At 42.5% G+C, this 21,018-nt stretch overlaps 1 protein-coding gene across 5 annotated transcripts in view; it reads right to left on the bottom strand.

The window, feature by feature from the left end:
- Positions 1 to 12,056: 12,056 nt before the first annotated feature.
- Positions 12,057 to 21,018, bottom strand: part of PTPRM (protein tyrosine phosphatase receptor type M) — a 462,170-nt gene continuing 453,208 nt past the window's right edge. For all 5 annotated transcript variants that reach the window (XM_082753666.1, XM_082753665.1, XM_082753667.1 and 2 more), the window contains 3 exons: positions 19,769 to 19,932; positions 17,317 to 17,452; positions 12,057 to 12,947 (listed from right to left, as the gene is read on the bottom strand). In XM_082753666.1, coding sequence (XP_082609792.1) covers positions 12,894 to 12,947; positions 17,317 to 17,452; positions 19,769 to 19,932 — 354 coding nt within the window. In that variant the 3' untranslated portion in view covers positions 12,057 to 12,893. The remainder of the gene's footprint in view (positions 12,948 to 17,316; positions 17,453 to 19,768; positions 19,933 to 21,018) is intronic.

A 21,018-nucleotide genomic window follows, 5' to 3' on the forward strand; every position in this document is an offset into this window, starting at 1 on the left:
TGACAATGACAAACCAGAAGGAGGAATTTACTCTGAGCTCTCCAAAATCCAGTGCTCATTTCACTCCTTTTTCATGCCCTATTAGGGAGCTGCTAATGGGAGGTGGAGGAGACTGTAATTAGGAGATTCAGCTGAGTTAGAAACATGAGCAGGACTTGGTAGGAAGATGAGTTGCCCTTCAGCCTCAGCTTTGGTCAGTCACAGCTCTCTCCGAAAACCAAAGCAAAAGTAGCGAGCAGGGGAAGGAAGAGCACCCGACTGAAGCATTCAGTGGTGTGCCTGGGAGGAGCAGTGTGGCAGGCCTTGTGCAGAGGATGAGAGGAGAGCTCCTGACTGGCTGACCACCCATTTGACCCATCTTATCCTCTATCTGGGCCCCTTCTGTGCAGTGGGTTTTGGTTTTCTTTCAATGCTTTCTTTATATGGAAGCGGTGCTCTGCCTGTAAGGCTGACGAGCCAGCAGAGACCTGCAGAGATGGGAACTGAAGAGAAGGAAAATGCAATGCAACTCTCGCAGCACCCAAAGGGGGCATGTTAGGGAGTATGCAGGAATGTTTTATACCATGTCACAGGAAGGTCCTGCCTGCAGAGTGCTGATGAAGCCCGACTTCAAATGCAGCTTTTACTGTACTCATTTTTTGCTCTTATTTCTCTGTCTCTTCAATAATGAACAGCATCCTCTTCACACCTGCTTCTCAGATAAGCTGCATCTTTTAGAAAGGGCACTTCTTGCAAATCAGCATGCAGGTGTCCCACATCCTCAGCTAGCCCAGGCAGGGTGGCTGTGCCCGACCTGCTCCTGGCCAGGAGAAGCCACCATGCCATGAGTGGTCGCTTTGCTTTGCTCTTTCCTGCAGTCACTGCTGCTGAATTCAAGATATCTCGTGGCTGTGCACATGCCCTCTGCACTACCTGCTTCTCCCAAGCAATTACTAAATAGGGTAGGTATTTTTTTTCTTTCTTTGTGTCCTACAGCTGGAGAAAAGAGGTGAAATAACCAAACTGAAGGACCAGATTGGGTCTGTAGCATGGCCCTGAGCCCTTGATGCCTCACACAGCCTGTCAACGCCAGTGTCTTCTAGCTTCTTATGAGCACTTATTTCCCTCCCCCCTCCCAATATTAACACTTAATCTGGAGTGTGGTTGGCCACAGCCACTTGTAGACCTAGAAAGTGCCTTTTATTTCCTCGTAAGTGGTGTAGCAATTTCTATTCTGAAGGTCCTGGACCTCTCGTGACTCATTTTTTCAGGTGTTTTTAGATTTTTGAGCAAGTATAGAAGCAACCAGGAGTGACGGTAAAACCTTGCTGCATGGAGAGACTAATTTTCTTCTGTTACAGAGATTAATGTTATTCTCTATGAATACAAAAGAAATCTCTTGGCTGATGAACTTTGCTGTGACACCGGGAGGGAATGGCTCCAGACGGTTATTTTCTGTCTTTCCCCAGAATCGCTTCACTCAGCAGCTATTTGTAGGATACTGAATAAGCCAAGGAGCCGTGCCAGTTCCTGCTGAGAATCAGCCATCAGCTCTTGTGCTGGGGGAAAATGCTGTAGGAGCTAAGCCCTTCCAAGGGAAAGCTGGCTAGCTGAAGACCTGCCAGCTGCTGCCAAAGCCAACAAGGCGAGCAGCCCTCGTGGGCGGCTGCGAGCCTGTGGGGTCGGCAGTGAGCTCCGCTGGTGGCACAGCACGCTGGGTGCAAACACGGGGGTTCAGCAGGAGCCAGGGGTCTGTCCTGATTAACACCTTTAACACATTAAGCACGTTTCCATCTAGTTTACCTTGCCCGGTTTGCAAATAAGCCAGCAATGTCGCACCTGCTAAGCAGCTAGAATTATGCATCATCATAAATTAAACTTTTTAATTTGCCAACATTTCTGGCTTATGCCATTTATCATTCAAAGCCATCCTTCAGAGAGGCAGAAGGGTTTTCTGTGCTGCCGTGTATGAGAGGGGAATCTTCTCCCTTTGCCCTGCTGCACAGGACAAGGGTGTGGGTGCTGGCGGGTCGAGTGCTGGCATCAGGAGCTGCTCATCAGATGGAGGTCTCGTCGGTGAAGTCATTAAGCCAAGGACACAACGCTGTGCTTTGCACCACAAACGCACTGCAGCTGCTTCAGGCTGAGCAAATGTTGATGTCCTTTCTTTGGGTCACTGCAACACCAAGTGAAGCCCACAGCAGCCTTCAGGCAGGGGGGACGCACTGAGGAGCGAGCTGCCTCGCTGCTCTCAGATGCTCGGAGAAGTCCTTACAAACAGGAGCACGATGCTCACATCAGTGATGCTGTTCCAGCCGAGCAGGCTGGCATCAGCTACAAACGCTCTGCAATACAGTGAGGTAAAGTGTCCTTATGAAGCTGGGTGGTTTTGACCTCCCTCTTGCCTCGACTCAAGGCTCAAAGCTACTTAACCCGGGAGATGGGGAATCAGAGAAGTGGCTATTTCTGTAAATGCATTTCACTGATGAAGGCCAGGCTTTGAAGATTGATATCTCTCTAAAACTCTTTAATACCGTGAATATCTGTCGGAAAAAATATTGACGACTCCGGGTTTTATGTACAAGAGCAAGGCTGTGTTGGTGCTTCCCAGAAACGAAGTCAGAAATGTGAGCTTGTCTCAGGTCTGGTAATTCTGGACCACAAGGGGGTGCTTGTAATGCTTTTTTCTCCTGAAAAAAATACGAAGTTTTTTTTCCCCCACTGCCTCTCCTTTAAAATCAAACTCTGAACACTGCTCATGGTTTCAAGAACGGTGGAGGTGTTGGGGGGGTTCTCCTTCCAAACAAGAAATAAAACTTGGTTGTGGACTAGAATAGATGGGGTAGGGGTGTGTGCAGTGGAAACTATAGTCGTATATATATATATATATATATATATATATATATATATTTTTCCATATATAGAAAAAATAACTTCCCATGAAATAAATATTAGAAGTCAAAACTTTTTTTTTTTTTTTTTTTTTTTTTTTTTTTTTTTTTTAAACCAAGCTATGAAGAATTGTCTGGGCAGCAAGTAATACAAATGAGTTAAACTAGTCATATGCAGTTGCCCTTTTCCGTAAGCAAAAAATCTATGTCAAAACAGATGTAGATATATGTGGATGTGCTTAGGGTAAGTGAACTGCATTTAAAGAACCCCAAAATGGCAGCACTACACAGTCTGATGCCAGCAAGAGGATGAGGGCAATTTATGGTACCTTGCAGAGAGAGAGTTTAATTTGGATGCTACCCCTTCTTTCCACAAAGCATCTGCATAGCTGCTGGCAAAATACGTCGGGAAGGAGCCAAGAAGAACAGCAGCGAGTGGCATGAACCCCACAAAGGGAAAACAAAGTCCACATGCTGTGTGCAGCACAGGCATTCCTGCCCACTCTCTGCTTTATGAGGAGCCACCAGCGCCGCTGGGGTCAGCGGCAGAAGATGGTTTTCCATGTCCTGGCCTTGCTGCTGTGATCTTGCTCCCAGGAATCACCAGGAGCCCTCAAGGGACCTGCAGCTCCCCACAGTCCCCTTGCTGCCCACTGTTGTGACAGGAGATGTGCCAGTGCCGTGGGTCTGTGCCTTGGCGGCTGCATCTTGGGCCTGCAGGGCCTGCCCTGTAAGCCTCAGCCAGATCTGTCTGCAACAGCATCCTGAATAGGCTATGTCCTAACAGTCTGAGCACTAACTTCGGCAAGTTGGGAGGTATTTGCAGTGACTTGTCTTTGCTTTTTTTCTGGCCAGCTTTCTCCAAGTGGGACCCTGGGCCAGGGAGGGAGCAAAGGGGATGTGAAGATTCAGAGCTCTTCACCACGCCCTGCACTAGATCGCATCCATGCTCTCGAGGCACCAGACTGCACTTCTGGTCTCAAGCAATCGGGACAGCCCAGGTTTTGCCTTGTTGCAGTCTATTCTGAGGGAAGGCAATCTCTTAATCAAATTAAATATGCACATTGCCCATTTGTTATTCAAAAAAAATAGATCTTCTATACTATATCCCTGCTGTTAGAGATATAAAAACTCTTTGTTTAAAGTAACACTGCATCATTGCTCTTTATATCTCCTAAATTAAAGAAAGCCGTAGTGTGTGGACCAAGGTTGGAGAAGGTACACACCTCTCATATGTGTCTTAGTCATATTTTATTACTGGACATGAGAAGGTGAAGGCCTAGGAATGTATTTGTGCCTTTGATATGCTTGGGTATGCCACCAAGCCCTTGCACTTGTTCTCTGAAGCTCTAGCACTGTCTGTTTTGTCCACTTGCTCCTGTCAACATCCTTTGTTGTCACCACCCCAGAGCAGCAGCAGGTAAAAGCACGATACAGTTACCTGCAGCGGGGTCCTTGGATGGCAGATTATGGGGAGAGAAATCTTGATTTCAGCCCTAGGCCAAGCTGTGTGTCCCTGTGGGCCTGTTGGGGCAGGTTCTGACAGCCAGGAACCATCCCACCACCCCAGCTGGAACCCAGTGGTTGGCGAACGGGCTTCCCCAAGGGTCCTGTGTGGCACCCCAGGAGGTGGCATGGGGTGGGTGGTGGTGGGTCAGTGATGTGGATGGGTTGCAGAGCATGGTGTGCTTTGGCTTACCTCTGGATCCAGAGGAGCAATGCAAGTAATTCCAGCTCCGGTGGTGGAACAAGCCCGTGCCAATAGGTTGGTCCCGTTAAAAGTCTTCCAGAATCCGACTGAAATACCTCATCACCATGCAAAATGTATTTAGAGCTTTGCACCTGTGAGTTGTAATAAAAAAATATGCTAACATATACAGCAATAAGGAGTGATTTGTGATGTTAATGACTTTCCCATCTATACATTTACTGACAAAATATATTGCATAATTTATGAAATTGCTTTAGCACTCACAGCACAAATGATGCCTCCTGATTGGCTAAATTCAGTGCCATATGTTGTATATAAAATGTATTTATACTCAACCAAGATATAAATTGTAAGGAAGCCTTGAGTACAATGATAAAATTATAAACACATTTTCCGCCTGTTGAACACAGAATTTATATCTGTAATCTTATCTTGGTTGTGTTACAACAGTCAACTTGGCTTCTATATTCGCCCCTAAAGGCTTTCTTCAAATATTCCCTCACTAGAAGTATTTTTTGAAGCTCTACAACCAGACAATTAAATGAGTACAAAGAGCACAATAATTACTTAACACAGCCAGTATCATGTCATGTGTGCTAATGTCTTTCTTCCTTTTAGTTTATTTGATCTAGCGATATGCTACGCTGATAGACTGGCTTCCAATTCTATATTCAACTCAGTTGCTGGCAGTTTTGAGAGCATTTTTGTTAGAGAAATAATACATAAGCGTGCCAAAGTTTGAAAACTGGGAAGAGTTAAAGTTATCCAGGGATTTTCCATTCCCATCAGCTGAGCACAGCATTTCAAATTTGAACTCTATATAATTATATCTATATCTATATCTATATCTATATCTATATCTATATCTATATCTATATCTATACTATATAGTCACTTAATTATTCCATTTCCAGATTGTTTAAATCATATCATCATACAGAGAAAAGCTTTAGATCTATCCACTGGGTCTTGATTCATCCTTTCTGAGAGAAGTTAGGTGTGAAGTACAGGCTCAGGGTGGGCAGATCCTTTCAGGCTCCTTGGGCAGAGACTCAGCACGTGTGTTTCATTTGAAATACAGCTTTCTGACAGTCCTGGTACACATCAGCCAGGTTGGCTGTCTTTCCTTTTTTTTTTTTTTTTTTTTTTTTCCTTCTTTTTCCAGAGAGAAACGAAGATCCATTTAATGGCTGCCAACTTCATTATCTGATTGATGGCCTTGCTGGCCTGGCTGAGCGCTGCTCTGAAGGTTAGGTTTCCTGAAAGCAGAAGCAACCCCTTCCCATGACCACTCTGACACGAGCAGAACAAGCAATTTATCTGCCTGGCTGCTGAATGTATTAATATTTGAAGTTAATTTGTCTGCCTGAATAATCTGGTGCCAAATCATGTAGCCATTTATCAGTTGTAATGGGAAGATGTTGCTCTTGTCTGGATGCCTTTAGAGGTAACCAGCATAACCTCAGCACATTGACACAGCTGATTGTGGAAAATTACATCGCAATATTGTTCTGACTGCTTGGTTACAAAAGATATTTAGTAGCTTTATGTGCAAGGTTGGACTAAATTATATCCGGGTAGCTGAGATGAAGTGTAGCAAATAAAAATACAGTTGCTGTTGCAGTACCACTTGGGGGAGGGCGTCTAATTCTTCACAAGCATTTCAACTAAACATAAACCTCACGCAGCAAGCATGAATGTTGAGAGAGAGTATTCACAGAGGAGATTTTGGGAGGGGAGGGAATGCTGTGTCTAAGGGCAGGGAAGGTAAACGCCCCCAGAGCCAGCCAAACCTCGTCCATCTCCAGCAGCCGACACGCTGCCCTGCTGACAAGTGCGGTGGGACAGCAGGAGGAAGAGCAGTGCTGTCAGTGTGAACAAGGGCCCTAGCTGGAGAAGAAACATTTGGCAAAGCTGTCTGCTGAAACAGATGCGAGATGACCACGAACTGGTCCTTGAAGCGTACTCAGAGATTCAGGATGTGGGTCAGAGCAATTTGGCAAGAGAGGACGTTGGCAAGGGCGAGGGAGGAAGGAATACAAACAGAAAGGGGGGGAAGCACAGTGTGACCAGCAAGCTCTGTCATCTGGTAGGAAGGCAGCGCAGTGTAACATACCAGAAGCTTTTATGCGAATCAATTACAACAGCACTCCCTTACTGCCCCTTTTGGCTTTCAGACCGAGGTGTAGCTCCATGTGAGGCAGCCTGGAGAAGGCAGAAGGCAAATTGGTCATTCATTTATTGTTACTGAAAGAGGTAGGGATTTGGGCATGTGCTATCCTCTTGCCAGATCACAACACAGGTTGTTACAGGAGCGTGAGCAGTACCGGGATGTGAAGAGTAGCTTGTTTGGGGAATGGCTTGTACTTCGCTCATCTTTCACCAGGAGAAGGCCAATGTATACACAAATTGAAAATAACGAAGCAAAAGAGTTGCAATCCTTTGGCAGCTGTTTTTAGCGGTGCTGTCCCTGAGGATTTGCTCAAGAACTGATTGTTTTCAGATGGAGACTGTAGCCATTCCCAAACACCGGGCTGCAAGCCACCGACGTAGCTGCATCTGTGCCATTCCCCTCCCCTTCCCTCAGTATCGCCGGGCCGTGCGATGTAATGTCCAAGCTACACCGCGGTTTATGTAGCGCGTAATGCCGATGAAATTCCTGTACATGGCCAACAAAGGTCATTCTCCTTCTGCCTGGCTCTGAGAGAGTTTCACAGGCATTCGCACCGAGCTGCACGGAATAAAGAGCACAAAGACCCATGGATAATGAAGCCTTCAAGGACCAGCAGCAAATTTCATCCCGCTTCGCATGTGGCAAGGCAGTAACTATATTTCACTCCCAAGACTTCTCATCCCCAGAAGGCTTTATGTTATAGGCTGATTGTTATATGCCATATAAATCAGAATTTCAAGGGGGCACAACAGCAGGCTGGTTCTCTGTGAGTTCAAGTGAACCTCTGAAAGTTGCAAGTACAGAGAGTAACTCGAGGTTGGATACGTCCCAGTGTCCCTTCGGAGGCTGTAATTACCAACCCCATGAGTAATGCGAGGATTAAATACGTGATCCAGCATGGCACTCTGTCTTCTGAGTTATCTGAAGTTAATAGTTTCTGGGGAAGCAGCTCTTCAGGGTCAAATGCCACCTCCTTGTACAACATCTACACTCACGCAGGTCTGGGAGATCACAGGCAGGGCTCTTGTGCATCTGTACCATTCATTCATGGCAGAGCAAAAATACAAGCAGAGCTTTTGTTGTAGTAACTGCTGGTTATAGATAACACTTGAAAGCTGCTGAATGCTGTGTGGATAGAGAGGAGGCCAAGTATCATCCCCAAATTTTCTGCCACACACACTTCAATTCTTTCTCATTTTAAGTGAATGGGTCAGCCTGCCTCCAGGCCTGGTTATAAATGAATGCCTTGCTGATGCTCTCAGTCTAGACTCTTGACTTTGGTGTTTATTTAGGTTTATTTTAATGACATGCTTAAATCATGTGCTTAATTTTATACGTGTAAGCAATCCTATTCATTTTAAGGCAAGTAAGGCCATGTTTAGAACTGTTGAGGCATATTGTTGACCGATGGCTGTGGAGCTTGGTCCTACAAACACTCCTGTGCCACCCATGGTGGGGTGACCCTGTCCAGCAGCTAAGCCTCATCACACAGCAGTGTGCCAAATCAGCCATACCTAAAACCTTGGTGAGTTACTGACACTGTTTTGGTCACAAATCCAAAACTCAGCAGCATGCACCCAGCTATGAAGAAAATTAACTTGATACCAGCCAGACCTGGTACGCCATCAGGACATGACATGTACAAGGATGGATGAGCTCAAATGCAAAATGTATGTGACTATCAGATTGATTTTCGTGCACAAGTGGGATTAGACAAGGGGATATTAATGTAAGCGTTTGTACGACTGGGAGTTTTGATTGCATGTACTCTGGCCTGGAAGTAGTATTAACGTGGCCTCTGAGCATAACTTCAGCAAAAAGAAAAATCACCCCAAACAAACAACAATACCAGCACCAACAAAAACAATTACTGGAAATACCAGGACTGTAGAGATACAATTAAAAGCCTTCTAGCTGCTACTGAAAATACAGCAACAGGAGATTTTCAGGAGTAAAACTGTTACTGCTTGGAAAGCCTGTCAGTGAACATGAGATATTCATCTCCCCTGACACCCTTCCTTAGACAAGCTACAGCAAGCAGCTCTCACTCTTCATTGTCAAAGCATACCTCTTCTGTGCTTTTGTGCATCGAGTACTATCAACAATCCTAAAAAAAAAAATCACGGCAGGCTCTGCATAGACTCCAACCTCTTCCAGCCTCACATCTCCTTTCTGCCTGTCTAAATGCCTGTTACCCAGAGAAGGCATCATGTCCCGTGGTGACAAGACTGGGAGGGATGAGGGCTGGAGGTTTGGCTCATGGTGGAGGTTTTAGATGATCCTGGGGTGAGAGGTGGGACCATGGCACCAGAGAGCAATGCCATCTTCCAACAGGGCCATTGTAGTGCCACTCTTTTCTGCAAGATACAGACTTGAAAGCAGTGCAGGGCATTGCAGCACCTCTCCTGCTCTGCCCGGCCAGGCTGGGCCAGGGAGATGCAACAGCCTTGTCCTGAGGGCGGGTGAGGAGCTGGAGAGGTGCCCTGGAGGTGAGGACATGAAAGGTGAGCAGTGGTCTGCTGGCAGCGTGTGGCTCAGTCCCCCACAAACAGCGTGGGGGTGACCCAGGCAGTGCAAATTCACACATGAGCATGGGGTTTCATCATATAACCCTAACCCAGACAAAGTCTAGGCTATGAAAAATGAACAAGCAAACAGCAGAAAATGAGCTCCAACAGAAACTGTGTTATTTTTCACATGGTCTGTCAGGTTTTAAATTCTTGTCACTGGTGCTCATCCTTCACGTGGGAGGGGGGAAACACGAAACAACCACAACCACCCAACTGTACCTTATAATTCAATGGCTGCAGCTGGCACTGGTGTGTTTTAGAGTGGCTAACGCCAAGGGGCTTCAGGTTGCTAGCAGTATGGCCTCTCCAGGCCCCACGAAAGGATGCTGCCAGGAACAGCTTCTTTTATAAGTCTCCATTTATCTTCACTGCTACACATCAAAGAGGAAAAATCTGTTTGTCACTAGCTATGCGTTATCAAAGGGACAGTGTTGGCTCAGGATGGACACATACAGTAACCTGTTAGACCTGGGGGGGCGTCCACAGGCAGTGAGAGAAGAAATGATCACTTCAGATATCCCAACCAGCTGAAGGAGAAATCCACAGTGTATTTCAGTACGAACTGTGTTTTCCTTTCTTTATTTTTAAGTCTTACTATACGTAGTTCTTAAGCTTCGTGTTAGTGCTCCGTGAAGCTACCCGGCCAGTGATAGACTCCTTTTGCTGATAAAGAAGCCCAGGAAGGATTGCTGGGAGCACTGCTGTTAAAAAGATAGAGAATGTGATAACCTCTCTCAGCATCATCAGCATTGCTGCTCTTTTGGAAGAGCTTAGCAAAAATCATCCACCTCAAGTCCTGGGGAGATGATGAATTGGGCAATACATATGGCTAACCATTTAAAGAGACTCTTTATTCATTTATGTATCACTTTTATACTGGGGATTGAAGAAAACATCCTTCCTCCATTCCTCCCAAATGAGGACTGATGTCTCTGTAAGTTCTGCAGCTGCACTGGGCTTGTGATTTTACAAAGATCTCCTAAAAAGAGAAGTTGGTTTATGAACACCTAAAATGGCTGTCACTGCAGCTTTCTTTCTGTTGCCTCCTTTGCAATAGCACCCTCCAGGTAACCTTCATAAGCTCCACACTGCTTTTTGAATACCTGCCCTCCACGTTTGTCTCTTCTTTCTGCTCCTTTCTGATTCTTTTTCTCTGTCCCCAGCTCCTGAAGTCCTCATTTTTTTTCTTTTCTTCTTGCTAAAATATTTCACCTAAGCCTGGATTTTTTTTTACCATTTGTATTGATTGATAGCTGTAGTATGAGTGAGGACACAAAGCAGCTTACTGTGTTTTCTTGAGCTGGCTCCAATTTTAAGGCATTGCAGTTCACAGAATGCCTTTTGGGACATTACAGACTCTGTAACATGGGTTTGACTATGCCTATGTCAGAAGAAGAACAACAAAAAATTAGTCATATCCACAGTAATGAAATAAGCAACAGTGCAGAACTCTCTCCTCCTCGTCTCCTTTCACCCCTCATCCCCCAAGACCTACCTGTGCAAAGCGTGTCTTGAGGAGTCCTGGGTCTTAAATAATGTCTGGTATTCTCTGTCCTTGGGAGAGATTGCCGTAATTCTTGCTGCATTTCAATAAATCATCATCACATCAGGGATCATGTTGCCTATGTTACCTTCTATCCCAGCACTTCTTCAGTGTGCTAAACTGTCTTGACATGTCTTGAAACCATCAGGAAATACTGGGCATTTCAATGAATATATGGTGGAAATCAGATTTTTCACATCCTGCAATTATTATGAAGAAACATGCTCGGCTAGCTGACCTGGTCAGTCAAGATGGTTGTGAAGAATATATTAAAGGCTTGGTTTGTTTATCTAACACTGAAGTTTCCACACGAATCACACCATATTCTGCAACAGGCTGAAGAGCTACAGGGCTTACCCAAGGACCATAATTCTTCTCAGGGCTGGGGTTGTTTCTCCCAAGGTCCTCAATACCTCTGTGCAATTCATAGCAGTGGCCTGTAGCTGTCAGCTACATTTTAAAAGCAATTTTCTTTTAAAAGAGAGGCTTTCCAGCTGCAGAGGAAGCCAATCCTCATGCCTTCAGATCTGAATTTTGCAGTGGTTTTGAACTGGCACTTGACAAGCTGTGAGTCATTCTATCCAGGCTGGATCCCTTAGATTTACATTCTCTCAAAACATTTTGACTTTGATACATTTATATAGATGCTGCCCCCATCCCAGATGGCATCTTACAATGATCTTTTTAAGAGCTGAAATTACTGCGCAGTCCGCAACTTCCTTGCTTTGGGTTTCCATACAGCTCTGGAAAGTTTCAGTATCGAGCACTTGTTCTGTCTGCAGTGTCTCCTTGATGCTGCTGGGTGAGAAAGATCTGCAATCCAAAGGGCAGTGCTGGTTCAGTCACCTTTCTTGCTGCTCCACTGTTGCACTTCCCACATGGTGTCTATGAACACAAAGCACTGACATACTGTGACCAGGCTGAGTACTGCAAGCCCAACATCTCTTCTTCACTGAAGAGGACATCTTTCAGGTTCTCCATTTGTGCATGTGTAGCTTTAAACATACAATTCTCCTCTTCTTTTTATATATTGGCATGGAACATCTTGCCATTGGCTGGATCAACTCTAGATCACACAATAAGCATGCTTTGGAGGTAGATCAGTATTTAGAGGAATTAATCTGAAAAGAGGTCTACTGGGAGGCACTCAGATGGCAAGTGTTATTAAATTATACGAGATTTTATCATGTATGTAATCATTTATTGAGCTGAGAATCCATACAAGGTAAACAAATGTTTACATTATCATACAGTAAGCATTTCCAGGGCTTAATAAAAATGATTGTCACTCACTGTGCTTCACAAAAAAATTCATTTTAATGAATAAATAATTTGATGAAATCGAAAAATATTTACAATATAAACAAATGAAAAAGCTTTGGATATATTAATCTGAGCATCCTGTATTTTGCATTTTCTAACGTTTTTTTTCTATCAAGATTCTCTCTCTGAAATGGTACAAAGTGGATAGAAATTACAAGTCAACAAAGTTAACATGATTTGGTACATGTCTTTCCATTAGTTCAGATAAGCTACATATGATTCATTTATTATGCACGTGTTAGAATACAAATATAAGTAAAATCATATATTATCAAAATGCCAGACAGCATTCTCCACAGAACAGAAATGTACACTAGGCCGTGACAATAACTGAGAATCACAGGCAACGAAATATAACAGAAAAGTACAAATTCCTTCATAAGAATATAATTGTGCTCTCTTATTTACCAGAGGACTATGCTGCTTCACCACATCGATGGCTACGTATGAATACAGTGTTCAACAACTGCCATGTGGTTTGGTGTACGCTCATATGGGTGTCAAGCAGCGGCATTAATAGTGGAAAATGGGCAGTGCAAGCAGTTTTATAAACATCTCTTTGGGCTCTTAATAAGAGCCAATTATACAAAGCAGTAGAAGCGTAACATTGAGAAGTCTTCATCTCATTTACACAGATATCATGAAACGACTTGCTTTGTTTGTGGTGGTGGAAGGAGGAATGGTGTCTGTGCTGTTTATGCCATCAGCCAGAATTCAAGTATTCCAAAGCCACTTCATAGCAGAATTTGTATTGATCCTGAAAAATCAAAAGAAAACCACAAAGTCAGTTATTGAAGGAACTTAATTAAGGGGATCAATATTTCTCTTCTGTTAAAATTAGTTACTATCAGCTACGGTCAATGGGAACCAGTTTGCAAATCCAATTTATATTCAGATAAGAAAATCTTTAAATTAACCAGACAATAGACACCACACACACAGTAACTTACAGTACTGCTCATATTAGACGTGTAGTTATCTGCTCTAATACACTTGTATGAGAAAAATTGACTACACATAAGCAGATTGACTTGCAACCCTTCAGTCATCTGTCAAAATGCTCACATAGCACTTTACCAGAATTGGAGTTATTGAAGTTCCTCCCTGGAAATGTTTATCTTAAAACAGACCCAGTGTCTAGTGCTTTCCAGATCATAACTCTTATTTTGATGTTCATACGCTTGCTACATGTCAGCATGAAAGCTGTTTACTGTTCCTCCTCTAGGTGCAGCTCAAACCTGCACTGAAATGCTGTGCTCTCTCAGTGCAGTAGGGCAGGGAGACCAGGCCAGAGCTAAATTAATTGGATTCATTCCAATTCATTTTTGAGCAATTAATGATGATGCACATGTTAGGCTCTTAACAGCTCTTCTGTTAGCCAGTCTGTGTTTCCAGGTACCAGTCCTGTGCTTCAAGCACAGAACTGCTGTTTTCATTTGCAAAGGCTTGGAGACCGGGCCAGTCCCAGGGAAATTCTCTTTCCTCAGCATTCAGGCTCCATCTGCATCCTTCTGAGATGAAGAGTTGTGGCTTCATGCCCTTCACATCTTAAGCAGCACACAGAGGCCAATGTTTCTGACTGACCCTTGTCCACTGTGCAGCTTCAAGGGTTGCGGTACCTGGGGACTTAACGACTTTGTGTGCACAGACATAGTCCGCTTTTATTTTTTCCTGCTACTTGCATTAGCAGTGCTGCAAGCATTTAAATGAAACAAAAATGCTGGAAGAAATAGTAGGTGCGGGTTGCCTGAATGAAAATGCTCTGGATTCTAACAATTCAATTTGGAAATATTTCCCCCTCTTCCCCCCACCCAAGTTTTATGACTATTTCTGTCACTGAAATGCCTCTTTCTCTTATAAAATTTAATCAATTAATGATAGTCGAACATGCACTATTATACAGTAACAACCACAACTTAATGAGTGGACAGCACTCAGTCTTCACCTTCCGAGCATCCCAAACCGGTAGAATACAATTACACCCTACATATATTCTCCTTTTCTTTGGTGAAGACATTATAAAGGAGTAAGTGTGTTGGCCTGTACTTGAGATTTTGGGTCACATTTTCGTTGAAAAGAGAGTCTACCTTAAAATATAAGAGACCAAACAATATTACAGCAATCAAAACGCCAGAAACAAGCACAGGCTATTTATGAGTTCTTTTGTTAGAGCTGTCACTTTAGAAGAAAACAAATCCTAGGTGCTTATATTGCCTAAGTTATGAATGAGATGTATGTTAGGCTTTAAGATCCTGAGGGTTCCATAAACTGTCTATGTCTTTTTCAGGATGAGAAAAGATAGAAAAGAAGAAAGGAAAGAAATAAGTATTATGTAAATTATTCCTTTTTTGCTTTTCTTGTGTATGTTTCTAAACAAATGGCAATTATTCTATAACCACATAACAGAGATCAAAACAAGAGATCAGCCGCTCATCCATTTCCATTTTTCCATGCTCATTTTATGCTGATTTTACTGATCCAGCAGAAGAACTGTCATTTTTAGTAAACCCAATACCTGTGCTAAATAGCAGACATCTTATTATTTCCCACTGTGTTCACTCATGTGTGTCCTTTGTACATTTTTATTATTCACTTGATGGTGAATATGAAAAGTTTCTTTATGTTAGCTAGCTTTAGAGAAGAATATTTATATTTTTTTCTAGGACATCATTGGTAGATCCAAAAACATGTACTACAAAATGCTTTGGACATGCTGTAATGGACATTTTGTAATGCCATGTGTTACTTTTGTATGATGGCTGAAGAATTTCATACATTTTCCATACTGAGTCTATGTGGCATTCAAATTTTTACACTTGCAGGAAAACCAATGAAAGTAAGAGATGAATTTCTAAATATGGATGGCCAAGGTTGCCCTTCATCTGGTCAGAAAGTGTATAATAGGTTTTCATAAAGCAGTCTTGAAACTATTCTTGTCAAATACCATTATAACTCTGAGCATTTCATCTCTTATCACAGCATTTTACAAAGGTAAATGAATATTCTTGTTCTCTCTTTTTTTCTTTTCTTTCAGATGTGGAAACTGAGGCAAAGAAACATTTATATAATAAAGGTCAAAAAGGATAAAGTCAGTAACAGGATCAGGAAAAGAACTGAAGTGTCCTAGTTCCCTTTTTACCATGAAACAATCTATGTGAAAATTCCTTTGAACCCTTGCTAATTCAAGTAACTTGTTCCTACAAATACGAAATCTGAAAAGATGTTGTTCTGACTCTGCTGTGTCACTGGATTAAGTGGAAATGGGAAAAATCCTGATAGTCCCTTGACTCAGGTCCTCTATTGGTAAAACAAGGAAAACGATACTGCTCTTCTTCCTGAGAGCTTTGAAGTCTCCTAGTAAAAAAGCCTTACAAGGCCTCTCAATACCATCCAGATATTCTCAGTACCACCCACAATTTATTAAAGGTTATTTTTATATTCTAAAATAATAGATCTAGCTTTTGATTAAAAAAAAAATCTTTGCTGAAGAATAGAGACAGCTGTCTGACAAATCTATATATGGAGAACTGTCAAAAATGGGAATTTATAGACAGCATTTTCTTGAACTGTACATCTTCGCACTGGTAATTTTCTTTTTATTTCTATAAAATAAATGTATAAGAGATCAGTGAGTTCTGTGGACTTAAGCTCTGGGAGAACTGAGAACAGCAGGCCTGCCAAGTCTCTATCCAAATCTCTGCTATCTGAATGAAGAAGTAGGACATTTTTCTTAATATTTAGGAAATAAAAATGTATGGTTCTCAGCGTGATGATTCTCCTCCTGAGAATACAAACCAAAGGAAAAGGAGCCAAATAAGCTTCTCCCTCCCACCATTGTGAAAGCTTGATAGTTTCTCACTGATACAAGATTCACAGTTTCATGTTCCTTGCTTATTTATGGTCCTGTGGTGCTTGTTCTAAATTCGCTCCTCACTTTGCACAGCTGGCAGCATCTGGCTTTTTGCCCTAAGCCTGGCTAGAAAAAGGCCTGAAGGAAGGGCTGACTTCACAGGTAGCCTAGATGAGACCACTGCAAAGAAGGATGAGGTGGTAGCCATTCTTCCACGGGAGACATGAGACATAGGGAAGAGGATGGTCCTACCCACCTACACATGAGCCTGGAGGTCTCACACTTCCCAAGAGAAATTCCTTTTGCCCCGTGTTTCACACCCAGATCTCAGCAACCCATCTGACAGGGAGGGATCTCTCCTAATATTGCAAGATATTGGACCAGCTCTGAGATGCTACCTGCATCCTTCCTAGCCACTCTGTAGAAAAGATGATGAAATATAACAGTCTTGATGACCCAAACTTGTTTAACCAAAACTTGCAACATTAGTTCAGATGAGTTTAGCATCCCTAAAGATGCCCAGATGTTGCTTCCTCCTGCCTATGATGCTAACTCAGATACAACTGTCTCTCAAGCAGCCAAGTCTATATGAAGATGTCGCAAAACAGTGTCTTTATGGTCCAGGCATCAGCATATGTTGTCATGCTTCAGCCATCTCTGAGTACAGAAGTACACACTGGAGCGTAAGAACCTGCTGCGTTAAGCTGTTCCTCAGCTCTTGTGGCGTAGCAGCTGGCACTTCAGCAATTCTCCATTTAAAAAAAAAAAAAGCCCATAAAATACTCTCTAAGAAAATAATTGCACATGGCCCCTTGTTTCTGAACTTCTTTAATCTTTCTATGAGATAGAGCAACCATAATTAAATGCAATATTCTGGATGTCAAACTGAAATTCATGGCTTTGATAAATATTAGGCGATTAAGCTATTTATAAAATACATAATTTGAAAATCTGGCATTTCATTTTACATAACTATTATTCCTACCCCTTGCAAGGGCTGCTCTCCACTTGGCTCAGCCTGCTAGAAAAGAAAATTAATAAGGATGTTCGGCTGAAAGTTTAAAACTCTTAAAAAATTCAAATGAACAGAGACAAAGTCTCCTTGGGAAGAAAGTAGTGTAAAAATACTCTTACAAGTGAAGTGACTTCATTATCCCCTTTGAAAATGACTTGCTTGCTTTGTGAACAACTCCCACTGCAAATCTTGGAAATCTTACTGAGTCTTCTGAGAAAAAGGAACATTTCCTATTTAGTGGTGCAGTTAAAAAGCTCATACCAGAAGGTCCACCATGTTAGGCTTATTATTCCTCAGTGTCTTCACAGCATGGAATACGTCAACAGCCCTCTGATGTTGAAGCATTTCACAAACAATACTGATTGCACAAAATGTCCCACTGCGGCCACCTCCGTTCCTACAATAAAAGTGATAAAATGGCTCAGTTACAATTGACTTCATATTACAAGTTCTTACAACACCAGGAATGGCTACAGAAGGTATGAGTTCCACCAGGGAGAAGCCACTGAACATTAACGCCCCTAAAGGCGGCTGAACTCTAAGCAGAGCACTGTTTTTAATTGGAATTAATGGGCTGAATGATCTCCAACCTATCATTCAGAATCCAGGAGGCTGAAAGCCTGAAGGTAATTGAATGGACAAATTTTGTGCCACTCTTTTTAGTGAACTTCTGAAGCAGCACGAAAAGACTGCTAAAATAAGGACAAGGTTCTTTTAGATTCAATTCGACGCCCCTATGCACTGTTAATGCATAGGGTTGTGATGAGTATCGGGCTAGAAATATTATAGGGAAAGCGGATCTGTTAAGTTTTTTTATTTCCGACCCTAGTGCCTTCTTTCTGGATCCACAGGTGTTTCAGAGGAAGAGCAAAAGCGATGTCCAATCTGTCTACGAGCCATTCTGGTGGCTGTGCTTTCAGCATGGCACAAGGCGGTGCTGCGATGTCCCAGTGGCTGATGCGCTCACCCCGCAGCGGCAGGCAGAGGGACTGGGTGCATGGGAATGACTGCTTCTGAAAGTGATTGTGTTCCATCTCCACCCACAGTATCAGAGGATAAGAACCCAAAGTGACTTGCTAACAAAGAAGCCAGGCACAAGTGTTCATATGCATGATCAAATACAGCATTTAATAATACTTTATCCCCGGTTATTTTTAATCTTTGAGATAATCTCTTTCTTTCTGGAAACCCTATTATTTCTACAGCTATTCTAATCAGAATCTTTAGGCTGCACTTCACCGAAAATAATAAACCTTAATAATTACCAGAGCGCAGCCTGGTTAGGTAGCAGGTCTTTCAAACCAGCTTCGCAAATGGCTGATTTTCAAAGGAAGCTACAACGTCGCACATCTGTCACATCCAGGCAGTATGAAAAGAATGCTCTCTGCTGCCAAAACATTGCCCGATATTGTGGGACTCTTTGAGAATTTTAATTAAAATAAAGTCATTTAAAAGGATTATATTAGAGCTTTTTCTTTCTTTACTGCCTGGAAGTGACGCATGTGTGATGTTGTACAACTATTTAATATCATCAGCCACCTCAGAGATAACAGTAATTTGCACTTCAAAAGGGTCTTTTCAGCTAAAGATCTCAAAACATTAATTAATCACACTGCACAATGCTTCTTTGATGAAAGTATTATTATCCCCATTCTACAGATGGGGAAACTGAAGAGCAATGACTTGTTCAAGGTCAGCGATAGTGGGAATTACTAATACACTTTCCTCCATAGTTGTAACATTGTCTAAGTGCAAACCAAAATTCAGGAAGTTATCGCCTACTCTTGGGTTCTAACTTTTGAAAGCACGTTGGCACGTGCTTTTCCCACTAACATGTCCCTTCTCCACCATGGCAGCATCTTTTAAGTAGATTTTCTTTACTGAAAGGGTTGTGAGGCATTGAAACAGGCTGCCCAGGGAAGTAGTTGAGACACCATCCCAGGAGGTTTTCAAAAGATGTGTAGATGTGGTGGTCGAGGACATGGTTTAATGTTGGACTTGGCAGTGGTAGGTTAGATTTGATGATCTTTGAGGTCTTTTCCAACCCAAAGGATTCTATGAGAAAGGATTATATGGAGAAGGATATAACTTCAAGCACTGAAGACTCAGTCTCAAAAGATTGCATACTGCCGAGAGCAAAGAGCCATATCACAAGGCAGGATGGTGGATGAGAATCTGTACCAGTAGAGCACACAGGTACCAGGAGGACAAAAATATATACCATTACTAGAGAAAGGTAAGGCTCATCATAACTGGTCTATCAGAACACTTTTACTTCTGTGAATTATGTCTGGAAGAGGTATCACTCCCTCCTATACTATTTATTTCTTCCACTAAGGAACTGTAGCTGGCATACACTCCTCACCTGTAGAAATAAAATTTAATTGTTCTGAAGGTACAGTTTTGATTTACTTGGAACAAACACACACCTTTTTCATTTGCAAAAGTCACTGGACATCTTTATATAAAATGAAGTTAACTTGTACCCATCCTCTTTTCACAGGGGTCTACCAAGGGATAGAAAGGGAAACTCACGAATCTACATTAAAAATGTACAATCTCTTGTGTCTTCAAAACTTTTAAATGAGCAACTGTGTTATTTGTTCAGTTCCTGATGGATACCTCTTCACCTTTTCACACATCTTTTAAAACCTAGCACAAATACTATGATAATGGCATTCCCCTACTTCCTCTCGTCTGTTCCAGTACTTACAAACAATGTACAACTGTGCGTCCTTCTCCCCCGTTGTACTCCTCCTGCCACTTCTCCACCTGGCGGATGAGCTTCAAGAAGGAGCGCTTGGAAACTGGCGTGTCTCTGTACATGGGCCATCCCAGGAACTGGAACTGCTGCACCATCCGATAGCCATCTTGGGGCTGTAGGGATTCAGAGAACGAGCAGGAAAAAGAAGGAACAGCATTACTTATGGTCTATTCAAATGGTGTGTAATTTAGGTGTTTGCATCCGCGAGGAAAGTTGTTCAGCAGATCACCGCTGACAAACTACTAATGCAATTTCAACTGCCCTTGAGGAGTTATGACTTTTAATTTCCAACTGAGCTATTAGAACAAGAGGTTTTAAACAGAGGGCTATACAAATAGTCTAGAAGAGAGCAACAGTACAGCTGCAGGATCAAGCAAATAATTAATTAATATCATAGCAGGAAAGAGAGCACTGCAATACAATTATATAACCTCTTTTTTTTTTTCATATGCTTCAGCATTTTGAAGAATGTTTGCGTGCTTCTGTCTTTTTTTACAGAAAGGTCAAAACCTCTCAAGATTATTTTGAAGTAGGAAATATTTTAAAAAGCAAATGAAACCCTCAGATTTTTCCTGCTTATAAAAACCTAACTACATTTTACTTTATTGTGTGCTACTGAAATAGTCAGAACCCCTCTGGTGAGATGTTACTGAACAGTTGCTTTATGGTGATTTAAAATAAAAAAGGAGCATAGAACAAGTGTTGGTGGCAGAAAATTACAGTCCTTTGAAAAGGGCATAATAAACACACACATGAAAACTGTTTTTGTAGCCTAGGATTTGCTACTTTCACTTCTGTGCAACGTGAGTGCATTTTAGTGCCACTTTTAAAATGAGCAATGCACAGAAATTTTGACAGTACAGTTTTTCCTCTAGAGTAAGAGGTAATAGAGAGAATGTAATATTAACACAATAAAGGAATAAACCAAAGTGGAAGCAGCATTAGATGTATTCTTCAATGGTTTTTGTCTGCTTTATGTCAAAATTTGGACTCTACTGGTTTCCTGGCCAGTTTCTTTCAGCTGAATGCCCCTCTCCCCAGATGGCATCAGCCAGGCCCAGTGCCTGCTAAAGCTCCCATTAACACTGTTGGAGTCTGTTGCTTTATGTTGCCACATTTACTGGCAATGCAAGGCCTTCATAATACAAAAGATGTATCTTGAAGCTTACAGTCTGCTCCCCTGTTTGGACATTAGTATC

This window comes from Aythya marila, assembly GCF_965140915.1.
Source record: "Aythya marila genome assembly, chromosome: 2".
In the NCBI taxonomy this organism is placed as follows: domain Eukaryota; kingdom Metazoa; phylum Chordata; class Aves; order Anseriformes; family Anatidae; genus Aythya; species Aythya marila.